General features: G+C 43.0%; 1 protein-coding gene across 1 annotated transcript; it reads right to left on the bottom strand.

Moving 5' to 3' along the window:
* THAP12 (THAP domain containing 12) lies at positions 1–13,453 on the bottom strand. Its single transcript, XM_021383438.1, has 5 exons — positions 13,302–13,453; positions 5,660–5,780; positions 4,095–4,202; positions 3,145–3,181; positions 1–2,863 (listed from the first exon to the last, which is right to left on the bottom strand). Exons 1-5 carry the CDS (start codon positions 13,388–13,390, stop codon positions 915–917), a joined length of 2,304 nt encoding a protein of 767 aa, XP_021239113.1. The 5' UTR covers positions 13,391–13,453; the 3' UTR covers positions 1–914.

The following is a 13,459-nucleotide window of genomic DNA, read 5'->3' as shown; positions in this document are numbered from 1 at the left end:
TACAAAGCAATTCACATTTTATTTTAAATCGCAATAAACTGTACAAAAAAGTTTTATCCTTGCCAAAAATAACAGCAGTATTTTCAATCTTACTTCTAGACAAACAACGAACTCTTATTTTAATCTTTCCTGGGTGAGTTCACAAGTAAACAGACAATAAGATTCATGTTGTTCTGTCAAACAAACAGACTTACAGCGTTCTGGAATAAATCTTCATTTTTTTTAGTGTCTTTAGGGAATTTCAGTACTCCTGCCATGCCTGCTGAAAGCCTAAAGTCGTGTGTCTCACACAAAGGAATGTAAACAGTCAAGAGATTAAAGAGGTTGACTCTGCCAGTGAAATCTTAAATGCATCTCTGTACCACAAACATTCACTCTACACCAAGAACAGTCCGCAGCGTGAGGCCTGTGCAACTGCTGAATTCATTCTCCAGAACGCCAACCGAATGGACGTCAGTTGAAGACAAATGTAAAAAGCATCAAGTCAAATTCTAAGTAACAGAACAGAAATGGATTATATCCTTTTTAACACTTTCAGTCTTTCCTTAACCTAATTCATGAGCAAATATTGTAACAGCCCCATCAGATCGACAATCAGCACAACGTACTTTTTTTCCAAGATGCAGCAAGCAAGCACCCAGTTTAGTCAATCAGATGCAGAAAGCACCTCTGCTGAGACCGTGGGCTTATTTTCAGACATATTTTTGTTCACATAGTGTATTTAATGCAGACTAACAAAACGTAACGTGGGTTACTGACCACACCTTCTTAAATCTGAGCCCTAAAATGGAAACACGATTGTGGTGATTATTTATTTATTTCAGATTTCCAAGTCTTTTTCCCCCCCCCCCCCCCTTTGTTGAAAGTTAACTAGCAAAAAGCTGTTAAATCAGTCTGGTAAGAGCTTAAAAAAACTAAGCGCTTTCTGTTACTTCAGAGTTGTTCGAGGGAAGAAAGTCTGCTTGAAATTCCACTTTACCGGGATACAGTTTAATGTAGGTGTCCACCATTAAGTCTAAGTCATGTTTTATATCAATATTTATGTTCAGCAAAGCTAGGTTGCTTGACCTTTGCTCCGTCAAGGTGTTTTTCAGGTATGCCTTTAAGCGCTTTCGTCCGACTTCGTATTTCTCATTCTCCACTTTCATCACTGGAAGAATGCACAAGACTTTAAGCAATGCATATACATTGGGGAAATACTTTATGTCTGGCAAGTGAAGTGCTTCATAAATAGTCGCTGGAAGTTCAATATCTTTTCCCCTGTGCTTCCACTTGATTCTCCAACAATGAAGCTCAGCAGAAAGCGTGTCCGGATTAGGTAAGTCATTTTTGTACATGTCAGCGTGATGCTCCTCAGACGTATTGAATTTGAGCTGACCCATGACTGAGGGCACTAATGATAAACACTTCAGAGCTTTTAAATGTTGTTCTGAGAATATATCTTTTAATTCTTGAATTATATGTTCCACTGTAGGGACGCTAAGAATCTCCTTGTAGTAATTTTCTGACGTTAACTCAGCGTCCAAGCTACCCTGTTGCGACCTGCGAAATTTTCCTGGGAGTTTAATTTGTACATCCAGTTTTGCAGCCAAATTTGTTGCTTCCTCAAACCAAAATTCATGGTAAACTTCAATGTTCTCCATCACTTCATTCAGAGAATGCAACACCGCCGTTAAGCTGCTAGCTGCAAAGAATACATCTGACGTTTGTCCCTGGAGATTTTTTCCAAATGCTCTCGTAAAAGACAGAACGTTTTTCAGAATTACAACAGTGACAATGAAGTCAAAATCTGTTAAAGCACTTGAAAGTACAAATGCTCGACCAGCAATGAAGTTGTTCCACCTGACCGTGGAGTCATTGCTTACCGCGTCCAAACAGAGCACCAACGCTTGCATGAGATCCACCAAAACCTCAAAAGTATCATGCCTGCCTGTCCACTGAGAACGGCAGATCTCCTTCAGCTCGTTACCCTTCTCCTCGTTGTTCTGAAAAAGAACAGAAATGGTATTGTCCAGTTCTACCAGTAATTGTGGAGATCGACTAAAAAGACAGCGAACTTCTTCGATTGTTCCTAGGGCCATGGAAACACCAACAACAGGAACCGACTTTGCCAACCATACATTTAAGGCACAAGAGGAACACAGCGTGTACACAGCTTGCGGATACTTCTCCAAGAGTCTTGTAGCCACAACTTTCATTTTAGAAGCAAACCCACTGGAGACGATGTAGGCTTGACCCCGACAGTATTCCATGTTTAGACCCCACTTTTCAGTAATAGTCGTATGGAACTTAACAGCTAATATTTCAGGATCAGCCTCATAAGGTAAAAACCCTATGAATTCTTCTCTCAGATTATGAGAATCATCAACAAATCTCACCAAGACTGGCAAGTGCTCTTCTCCTGCTATGTCTACTACTTCATCAGTGACAATAGAAAAGAAGTGTGAGTCTCTTACTTCCCTCAGTGTTTCTTCTCTAATGCAGCTCTCACAGATCTCGAGCATTTGTTTCTGCTGTGTTTTCGAACAATATTCAAGATTGACCGCAGTCATCTCAAACCGCTTCCTCAGAACTTCATCTCCAGCATTGATTCTATACTCCAGCAGAGCCTGAAAGTTATCTGAAGTAAAAATACCTTCTGGAAGCTCATCAACATTATGGCTATCCAAGGGAATATTTTGTTTACCCATGAGGATCAAAATTTCAAACAATGATTTAAGGTAATCCTTGTTTTCTCTTTCTTCCAGAGTTAATGGAACGGATTTTTCCTCTTGCTGCTCCCCGCCTTCCTCCGAGACAGTGTTTTGTGCATTGCTTTCATTCAGTTCTTGAGTTGCCTGTTCCCGTTCAAAAGCTTCATTAACTACAAAAGACAAAATATTGTAAGTGTTAACACAACTAAAACGTAATATTTGCTTTCCCCTACTATCTCTATTACCTTTAAATTACTGGAATCCAGATAAGAACATTTCCAGTTTAAAAGCGACTGACTACTTTGGAATGAGCTCAGATGAGCTATCCGAATCAAGCAGCAACAAAATTATCTTCCTGAATAAATAAATAAATTTACACTTATGTGCCCTACAGATCCTTATCAGCCTTAGTAAACAAAGTTTTTATGAACTGATTATTTTGCCCACTTACTCTTTTGCTGCTTCAGTGTTCTTATTTCATCTTCACTCTTAAAAAAAAAAATGACACATTGATGTTATTGTCTACCACATGACTCCTTAAAATATATAAGGTCAGATGCAAATATTGCAGATGAGACCATTTCCAGAGTGTTAATACCTACCAAATAGGTGCTAGAAGGTCTAAGAGAAGGAGGTTCTTCAGGTAGTTTATTGCTGTCACAACACACATCTACTAATTACAGAAGAATGGTTTACTACTGCTGCTAAGGTTCCCATACTTACAACAAGAGTTTGTTCAATCTGCATTTTACAGTTATGAGTAAATCAATTACACTAAAGAATTCCATTTGAGTACAAACATGCACTAAGTAACCAGGTAGCACTGCCTTCAATTATTTTCTAAGTTTCAGTTAATTTCAGTTATTGTCTGTAGTACTCTGACGTATAAACAGAGCTTAGGAGCTGAACTGCTCTTAATTTTCAGTACACTGAAATCCACAGAGACCTAAAGACACCAAGTGTCACAGAAGAGCCAAGTTACAGTTCCACAAGAAATGGATCGTATTTTTAGAGCTGTGAAGGATGTCTCAATTACAGAAGTGACTCAGGTAAACAGTCAACACAGAGCAAGATTTGCAGGGTTGCAGCCGTAAGTTGTTTCTCAGTTAGCGCTGCAATAGCAAGTAAGAGGAAGCAATACACTTCCCTTGGAAGACACAATCAGCTCTCACTTTCCAGATTCTCTCATTAAATTTTCCTTGGTAGGTAAAACATCTATCATTGTAACATTTGGGCATTTAACTTATAATCAATAACGTTATACTAGAATAGCAGTACAGAAAATGAAAGCACCAAAGTGCTAAATATTATCTGACATTTCATATAAGATTTCACATGAACTTGGTTTTCATAGTCTTAACATGAAAACAAAGGAAAAACAAGCTTACATTAAAAACTTACCAGCTCTTTTATCCGTTTTCTATGTCTGCTGTGGGGATTGTTCAGGTGACTTGTAAGATCAAATATAGTTGGCACAGCATTATCTCTTAAAACTGTTCTGTAAGGGCTCTGTAAAAAGACATCGAGATTAGTGATGCCTCAGGGAAGCGAGCGTGGTCTCTGAAATTCTGTGGTTTTGGGGAGGGAAAAAAAAGCATGGCTTCTGAAATTTTGTGGGTTTTGTGTTGTGTGTACAAAGAGCATCACACCTATGAATTTCTGTGGGTTTTGTACGAAGATTTTGGTTAATTATGTTCACTTTCTGATGTATCAGAACAGATGAAGCTCTACTATGCAATTCCCATTTCAAGGATGTCAAGAAAAGACTGAAAATGAGAAGAGATTTTTAAGGAACTTTTTCCTCCCCTTTATCCTCACATCACAGATCCCTGGTGCAGCAATTTTAAGTTATTTGAATATTATGATTTATTTTTAATAAATATTCTGGACATACAGACACACATCAGAAAGGAAACACTTTGATCATATTGAAGGAAAACATCTGACAGATGAAGAGGAGGAAAGCTTCTAGATGGTCATATAAATGTTTCCAGCAGTTACAGTGTTTTAAACAGAAATTTAAGTTCACTGCCTATGCAATAGACGTTGTCTAAATTGAACTGTTTCCATTAAGAACAGACTTTTAACTGACCACATTTGAACGTGTCACTGGACCTAAGAAGACTTCAAACAGAGCTTCAGAAAGCTTCATTTCAGTTCCAGAATTACTTCCAATGTGCATTTATTGGTTTCTTTCTGGGATGCTGGCTAAACAAAGACCCTGCCATGTGTTACACCACTAGCAGCTCAAAGCCTGACCTGCATATTTTATTATTCTACATAAGAAGGAGATCAATTTTGCCTATTTCAGTCTAGAAATCAGAAGTTGGTACAAAGCCACAAACCTCACATTTCCTACTGCTAAGTAAGCTGCTAAAAAAAAAATCAGCATCATCTTAATAAAGTAACAGCTTTCAATTCTTCTTGCTAACAGGAAACAGTACCATGATTTTTGCTGGACAAAAAAAATTGCAGGAACCAAAAGCCTGATAGATATAAAGAATGTTTAGGCCTCTTGGCCACAGCTGAGTGCAACTGAACTGAATTGCACCATGTACGCACTTCAGTAACAGCACATTAATGATTTTAAATAATTAGAGGTATGCAAACATACATTCTTACACTCAATAAATGTAAATCATGTCGTAACATCTACTGACAGTAAACAAAATGAACACTGTTTTGCACGAGGAAATAACTGCAGTGAAGACCAGAGCTACACAAACATTAAGCCAGGAGAAGCAGTTCTGCTCTTCTTTTCCCAAGCTGCTCATTTCTACCTCATCCTTTGTGCCAGTACAAACATCTGCAGTACCCTGGGCCACGACAATGATGTCAATTAAAACTAAGAGATTAATTTTCCCAGAGACCACTCACCCAGGAGATTAAAATGCAGCACGTCTGATTAAAAAGAATCTTAATCCCGTTCTGCAAGGTGCAATAAACAAATGCTTGGTTTTACTTACACTTCTACATATCATAGAGGTCTCAAAATGTTTAGCGCACAGTCTGTAGTGCTTGTTGAGTTGATCTGGAGTTTTATCTTCTAAATCTGCCCGTCGACAGTTCTCTACCCATCTTTGACACCTGCATGGAAGCAGAAAAAGTTAGCTGGTTTTAAGTTGAAAAAAAAAAAATGCCCTACAGTTTCAAACCTTGCTCGTAACCAGTGTGCAGTGAGCCCTGTCCTTCATAAAAAGCTGTAAAGAATCATCAGATCATTCAAAAATCTGCTTTTATCCATTTGCTTACCATTCAGTACCACCCAGGCAGTCACTACTTTCAACAACTGATGTAAATTAGCCAGCTTGTATTTCCCCCAGTGGGGTCTATGCAACCACAACTGAGCAGCACGCAGCATCCTGTAAAACTCATCTACTATTTCATGTGTGCAGTAAATTGTACGTATAAATTAAGAAGATTCCAGCAGTCATTAATATCTCAGTATTTAAAGGTTCAAAACAGAAAGAAAAGTAATTTTGTTCCCACAAAGACAGTTCTCTGAAGGAGAACTGCTGTAATGCACATGCACCTTGAGGCACCACAGACCCATCATACACAGTAACATGAAAGTTACTATCATCTGATTGAAGATTTATTGATTATTCTAACTGTGTAATGAGGTTATACAAGCTCCTATCCCTCCTAAGCCAAAACTCTCTCCAAACAAACTGAAGAAAGCCAGGAACAACTACATTACCAAGAATTACAGTGCTATCACAATAATCCTACAGTAAAAATGAGAAGGAACTCTCCCTACATTCTCAATGACTTCTTTTAGAACACATCACTTTGCTACACCCTTTTCAGCTTTTCAACTCAGATTTCTCTTTTTTTTTTGTTTAAATTGGTACTTGTTGGCAATGCCCACGAAGTTCCAGGAAACTACTCAAAGAAGTTTTATGAAGAGCCTACTGTTTCAGCAGGGCGAAGTGAGGCAGATCTCCCTGTAGCCCAGCCATCACTGAAATTCATGAAACTGCACAAGTTAATGGATTCACTTAAAAGCAAAAATTACTCCCAAAGTAAAAAAGAAAGGACCTTCGCCAAAAGAAACCTGCTAGAGCGTATGAGAAAGCAATTTTAGAATCCTTTCCCACTGCAAACGTGGGACGAGGAGCAAGGAGGGAGAACAGTAATTAGCAATTATTCGGTGATTTAGGGAGGAAGGTTGTTTGTCCAAGTGTGTCGGTGAGCAGCCCAAATTAGGAAATCCACAGCTCTGAGTGGATTCACAACCACCTCTGCTTTAACTGAGGGCAATACAGGACAACTGTGAAGGTGAAAGAGAAGGGCCTCGGATTCTCATCTCTGCAGGCTGAACTGTTGGTGCATTTTAACTTCAGTTCATACAAAACACAAAAATAACAATGGCAGCAAGTACCATAAAGCAGGAATTATTTCTAACAGATTATTCTCATGGATTCACAGATAACATCCTTAAGAATGGATTAAAATAGAAATATTTTTCTTGCTCAATCTTTTGGCAGCACAGGTCTTGCACTCTTGCCTGGAAAATTCAAACTCCCCAGCAAGAGAACAGGACAGCACTCTTCATTTAACCACACAGCACAAACATGGCTCTTTCACTGGAGACCTTTAACATGAATACTATACTCAGTCTGGCTCTAATACTTTCTAAGCAACTGCTCCAATTACCAAATAATTAAGGGTAATCACACTGGCTGTCACAAAGGCTGATGAGCCTCCTGACAGTCAATGGAGAAGGCCCCAGTCCAGAGAGGTGCTCAGAACAAGAGCCTGACCTTACCTGCCTCTCTCCACTGACTCAGGGAAGCTGAGGAAGACCACCACAGAACAAAGTCAAAGCTCCTTGCATTAGGAGCTCCTCTGAATGTTAGCCCCTCTGAATTAACTCCTGGCAAACACGGGAACAACCTGGTGGCAGCAATGGCACATCTATAGCACATACATTGGAGATGGCATATAGTTCTCAAGGCAAAGTCAGCCCAAATCCCTCTATCTCCAATGTTGCTGCCATCCATGGAACAAGTTAAGTACATACTAGTAGAAGCTAGGTACCAGATCAGACTCTTCAGCAATATCAAAAGACACCATAAGCTTCTCAGAGCAGTCATGTTGAAGAAAAAGAGTTTCACAAAGATACAATTATCATACGCTCCTCTCCCTTCCTGTTTTCTCCCCCGGTTTATATAAAGGCAGCTGTGGCTGCCACGTTCTGTGCTGAAGTCAACTCTTGAGTACATGATCTGAAAGAAGCCTTGGCCCAAAGAGCCTGGGTTTGTGGATCCTGATCAGGCACAGGCACCAACCTCCTCGCCCCACTGGAGCATAAGATCCATAACTGGAGCCCTAGATATCAATGCAACTTTACTGGCAAAGGCTGGAGTGTTGCTGTTTTGTCGGGTAGCCACACAACTAAATGGAGATGGCCGATGTTATGTGACTGGACTCAAACATGCAAACACTGAGTTCCAGTTTGGAACCTCAGCTTTGAAGTTTGGCTTCAAAACAAACACTTGCTGAAGAAGGAGGAATGGAAGAACAAAGAAAAAGGAGGTCAGACCTCTGAAAACACCCGGTGTAGCCGTGCTTGGTATTATCCAAGCAGCAATTGGGAAGATTTTTAGAATAAAATTAGGCACAATAATTTCTTCATTTTTTAAGCGTTCAGTTAACACACACTGTATACTATTGCTTGAGTGCTTCAGTTGCAAAATATTTGGCAAAAATTATAAACCTGTTTCAATGCAATATTTTACACCGCTACTTAGGTATCATACAATAGGTTTTAAGAGGGTTTTCCTCTGTCACAGATTTAATATATTCAGGGACCTGCTGACACCTGATGGAAGCTCAAACAATGTTTTGTTTGGGTGCAGACACAGTGTAAATCATTTATGTTGCCTCGATATTGGGCAACTACAGTAGAATAGCATCTCTGTCCCTTTAAAAAGTATTTTCCATATTGTTCCAAATACTCACATCTCATCTTAACTCAGACTGCCAGATGAAGAGATACATGCAGATCTTACCGTGAGGATCACTGCCTAGACTGAATAAAACCATAGAACACATCTTTAATGGCATAAGAGGCGATTTACATTCAGGTATGACTTGAAAATATTACATACCATCTGTTAAATGCAGTCAGTTCTTTTGCAAAGCCTCATCTGTGCACCAGTTCGTTTCCACAGGTAGCAACAATAAATTAAACTAGCCTTAAAGCAACTGGTTAGCTGCCTCAGACTTGCTAACAATTGGAAGATCCAACATGGAATGTCTAACTGGAGGTGCTCAGCGCTGAACTGGGAAGAAGTAAAGGCAATGACTCAGTTACTGTGGAAAAACCGAAAGCAGTACAGCACTTTATGAAATTCTTTGGTCGCCATACCACTCTGACCTACAATGGTAAGAGGTCTCCATGACAGCAAGCAGCGCTGGAAAGCCATTGCCTGACTTTTACAACCACAGATCATTGGGTAGTTCGAATAGGGGAATAAACCACTACGTTCCTGCAGCATACAAGACAGAAGGTTAGAAGGGTTTAATCAGTCTTTAAATACTAATAGTTACTAAATTGAATATATGATAATTTTGGACAGTTTACCATGGGTTTGAGTGAGAGAAGTATAAGATACTAGGAATAAAAACAAAACGTAGAGAGCACTGAGAGAGCATCATCTTTGTCAATACGTGTTTTTAAAGAGTGCAACAGACCAAAAAAAGAAAAAAAAAGCCAGAAATAGAATCATAGAATGGTTTGGGTTGGAAGTGATCTTTAAGATCATCTAGTTCCAACCCCCCCTGCTATAGGCAGGGACACCTCCCATTAGACCAGGTTGCTCACGGCCCCATCCAGCCTGGTCTTAAAAGATTAGGTGTAGCTTATTTTCCTTTTGGAAAGAGGAAAGATCTGAATCATAGCATCATATAATTGTTTGAGTCAGAAGGGATCTTTAAAGGCCACCCGGTCCCACTCCCCTGCAGCAAGCAGGGACACCTACAGCTCAATCAGGTTGCTCAGAAATCACCCATCAGGGTCAATTTTAACACTATTTTCTACTATTCTGTCACAAGAATGTTAATCTTATTATCCTGAGCTACTTCATAGAGATTATAAAGCAGTCATATTTACAGAAAGCATGTCTATTCACACCAATGCTACTGTAGAAATCTAAGTCAGTGACCCATTCCTACAACCATGACTGAGATCCAATCCCATGGGCACTTCTTCTGCAAACATTAATCTATGCTGCTCAACTCACTGTAGCTGACACACGTTTTTTCAAAAGACCTTTAACTCTAAACTTCTGCATATAGTGGTTGACAGTAATAAGGTGCTAATTCTTAAAACACATCAGGAAGCCTTAAAACATAGTGTTAGTTGTTCTATTAACTGCACATTTCTGGACATCTTTCCGTTGCGCTACCATGGAAATTGTTAAATCAATTCCCTTTCCATACAGAAGTTACGAACTGAAGGAGGTATTTCCTTTGTACAATAAACTGTCACATAGTGACCAGTTTTGCACAACTTGACAACACTTAGATTTTCCAGCAAGGACTCCTTACAAATTAAACCTGAAGCTCAGAGAGCACCGAAACTTAATCTTGCACAAAACCCTTCTTCCTTATATCCAATCTAAATCTGCCCTTCTTTAGTATGAAACCATTTCCCTTTGTCTTATCCCTGCTAAGGAGTCTGTCCTCGTCTTTCTTACAGCCCCCCTTTAGATACTGGAAGGCCGCTCTCAGGTCTCCCTGGAGCCTTCTCCAGGCTGCACAGCCCCAGCTCTCTCAGCCTGTCCTCGTAGAAGTGTTCCATCCCTTGGATCATTTTTGTGGCCCTCCTCTGGATGTGCTCCAACAGGTCCATGTCACTCCTGTACTGAGGACTGCACATCTGGACACAGTACTCCAGGTGAGGTCTCACAGTGCAGAGCAGAGGCACAAGATCACCTCCCTTGCCCTGCTGACACTGCATTAGATGCAGCCCAGGATACAGCCAGCTTTCTGGGTTGTGAGGACACACAGGATCATATGCAGCTGCCATCCACCAGAACTTCCAGGTCCTTTCCAGCAGGGCTGTGCTCCATCCTTACCTCCCCCAGCTTGTACTGATAGCGAGGGTTGCCACGATGCAGATGCAGACTTGTGATGGGATTTACTGAACCTCATGAGGTTCACCTGGGTCCACTGCTCAGCCTGTCCAGGTCTCTCTGGATGGCATCCCATCTCTTGAGTGTGTTGACTGCATCACACAGCTTGGTGTCATCCACAAACTGCTGAAGGTGCACTCAATCACACTGATGATATCAACGATGGAGATGTTAAAGAGCACTGGTCCTTGTCACCATTTTGAGCCACTGACCACCACTGATCTTGCAACCAGTTCCTCATCCGTTCAACAGTTCATGCATCAGATCCACATCTTTCCAGCTTGGAGAGAAGGATGTTATGGGTGACTGTGTCAAAGGTCTTCCTGAAATCCAGATAGATGACATCAGTGGCTCTTCCTTTGTCCATTGACACAGTTAGGCCATCATAGAAGGCTACTAGGTTGGTCAGACAGGACTTGCCCTCGGACAGTTATCCCGTACCACCTCCCTGCCTTCCATGAGCCTTAGCATAGCTTCCAGGAGGATCTGCTCCATGATCTACACTGGTACAAAGGTGAAGCCGACAGGTTGATTTCTACACCTGAACGCATGACTTTATTTCTCACAGCATTTTCCATGGCCTAAATCACTCATGTAATTCTTGCTTTACTACCAACAACTCCGCTTTTAGCTTGGAACTTGAATACCTCACCACTTCTGCTGTTGCATGGGATGCTCTACCACTGACCACCAACTCACTGACAGCTGCTTGTCACAGAGTTTGCAAGAGACCTTAAAGCTCACCCAGTTCCAACTCATGTGCTGTGGGCTGGTTGCCACCCACTAGCTCAGGCTGCCCAGGGTCCCATTCAGCCTGGCTGTCAACACCTCCAGGGATGGGGCACTCACAGCCTTTCTGAGCAGTCTGTGCCAGGGCCTCATCATCCTCTGAGTAAAAAATTTCCTGCTAATATCTAAGCTAAATCTCCCTTCTTTTAGTTTAAAGCCATTCCCCCTTATCCTATCACTATCAGACCGTGTAAAAAGTTGCTCTCCCTCTTGTTTAGAAGCTCATCTCAAGAAGGCCACAATGAGGTCTCCTCAGAGCCTTCTCTTCTTCAGGCTGAACTAGCCCAACTCCATCAGCCTTCCTTCATAGGAGAGGTGCTCCAGCCCTCTGAGCATCTTCGTGGCCTCCTCAGGACCCACTCCAACAGCTCCGCATCCTTCTTGTGCAGGGGATCCTAGACCTGGATGCAGTACTGCAGATGGGCCCTCACGAGGACAGAGTAGAGAGAGACAATGACGTCCCTTGCTCTGCTGCCACCCCTCTTTTGATGCAGCTCAGGGTACGGTTGGCCTCCTAGGCTGCAAGCCATACTCTGTTTAATGTGACCCAGGATACTCTTAGCTCATGGATGACCTATCATCCACCAGGATCCCTATGTCCTTCTCTGCAGGGCTGCTCTCAATGAGTTCTTCTCCCAGTCTGTATGCACATCTGGGATTGCTCAGATACATGTGCAACACCTTGCACTTGGCCTTGTTGAACCTCACTTGGATCATATGGGCCTACTTTTCAAGTCCATCCAGGTCCCTTCCTCCTGTTGTGTCAACTGCACCACTTGGTGTCATCGGCAGAATTCCTGAGGGTGCACTCAAATCCATCATCTGTGTCACTGACAAAGATGTTGAGCAGCACCGAAATACTCCCTGGAGAATACCACTTGTGACTGACCTCCACCTGGACAGAGAGCCACTGACAACAACCTTTTGACTGTGACCATCCAATCAATTCTTCATCCATCAAGCTGTCTGGATGCTGAGCCATTTGGCCACTTACCAAATGGCTGAGGCTGGAGACACCCCAGGGTCCCCCTGGCCCAACCCTGACCCAGCAGAGCCACCCACAGCACAGTGCCCAGCACCACATCCAGAGGGCTTTTAAAGGAAGACACTCCAGAACCTCCCTAATCCCTGTGCCAACGCTCCAGCATCACATGGCACAGAAGTACTACTGATGAGTGTGAGACAGCTGTCAGAGCAAGGCACCCTCAGAGCCAAGCAACCCTTCACACCCTCACACCACGGCATCCTTTCAGAGCCAGGCACACCCTCCCTCACGTTCCTCACAGTCTTGCTTTCCCCCCCCCCCCCAACTCCTCGGGTTCCTTCTCATGCACACACCCCGCATACAGGGGTGCAGAGGGAGCAGCGAGCGGCCGCCCCAGCGCATGCGCAGCAGCGCGCCCGCCTCCCGCCGCGGGCCGGAGGGTCCCGCAGAGCCCCGCCCCTCAGGCACCACAGAGCGGGCGGCCGCCGCCAGGAGGAGAAGCGGGCGGCTCCTCACAGCGGAGCCTTCCCGCCTAGGTGAGGAGGAGCACGGAAAAAGGAAGAGGGAGGGAGGGAGCCGCCTCCCCGCCGGGGTGTCTGAGGCTGGGCTCTGAGGGGAGAAGCGAGGCCTTGTACCCGCTCCCCCCCTCCCCGCCGCTCTCCGGTTGTCTTTCCCGATCTGGGCTCTCACCTGACCGGGTCCCGGGGGAAGCGGAAGAAGGCCAGGTCGGACTGCGTGCTCTTGCGGGTGCAGTTGGGGGCCGCGCAAAAGTTCGGCATGGCCCCCCGGATCGGAGGGGCTGCCCCTTTAAATCCGCCGGGCCGCAGGGGGGGGATGTGGGGTGGAGA

The sequence above is a fragment of the Numida meleagris genome, chromosome 1, assembly GCF_002078875.1.
Source record: "Numida meleagris isolate 19003 breed g44 Domestic line chromosome 1, NumMel1.0, whole genome shotgun sequence".
Lineage (NCBI taxonomy): Eukaryota > Metazoa > Chordata > Aves > Galliformes > Numididae > Numida > Numida meleagris.
Note: the sequence above shows the minus strand (reverse complement) of the source record. Positions and strands in the feature narration are given on the sequence as shown.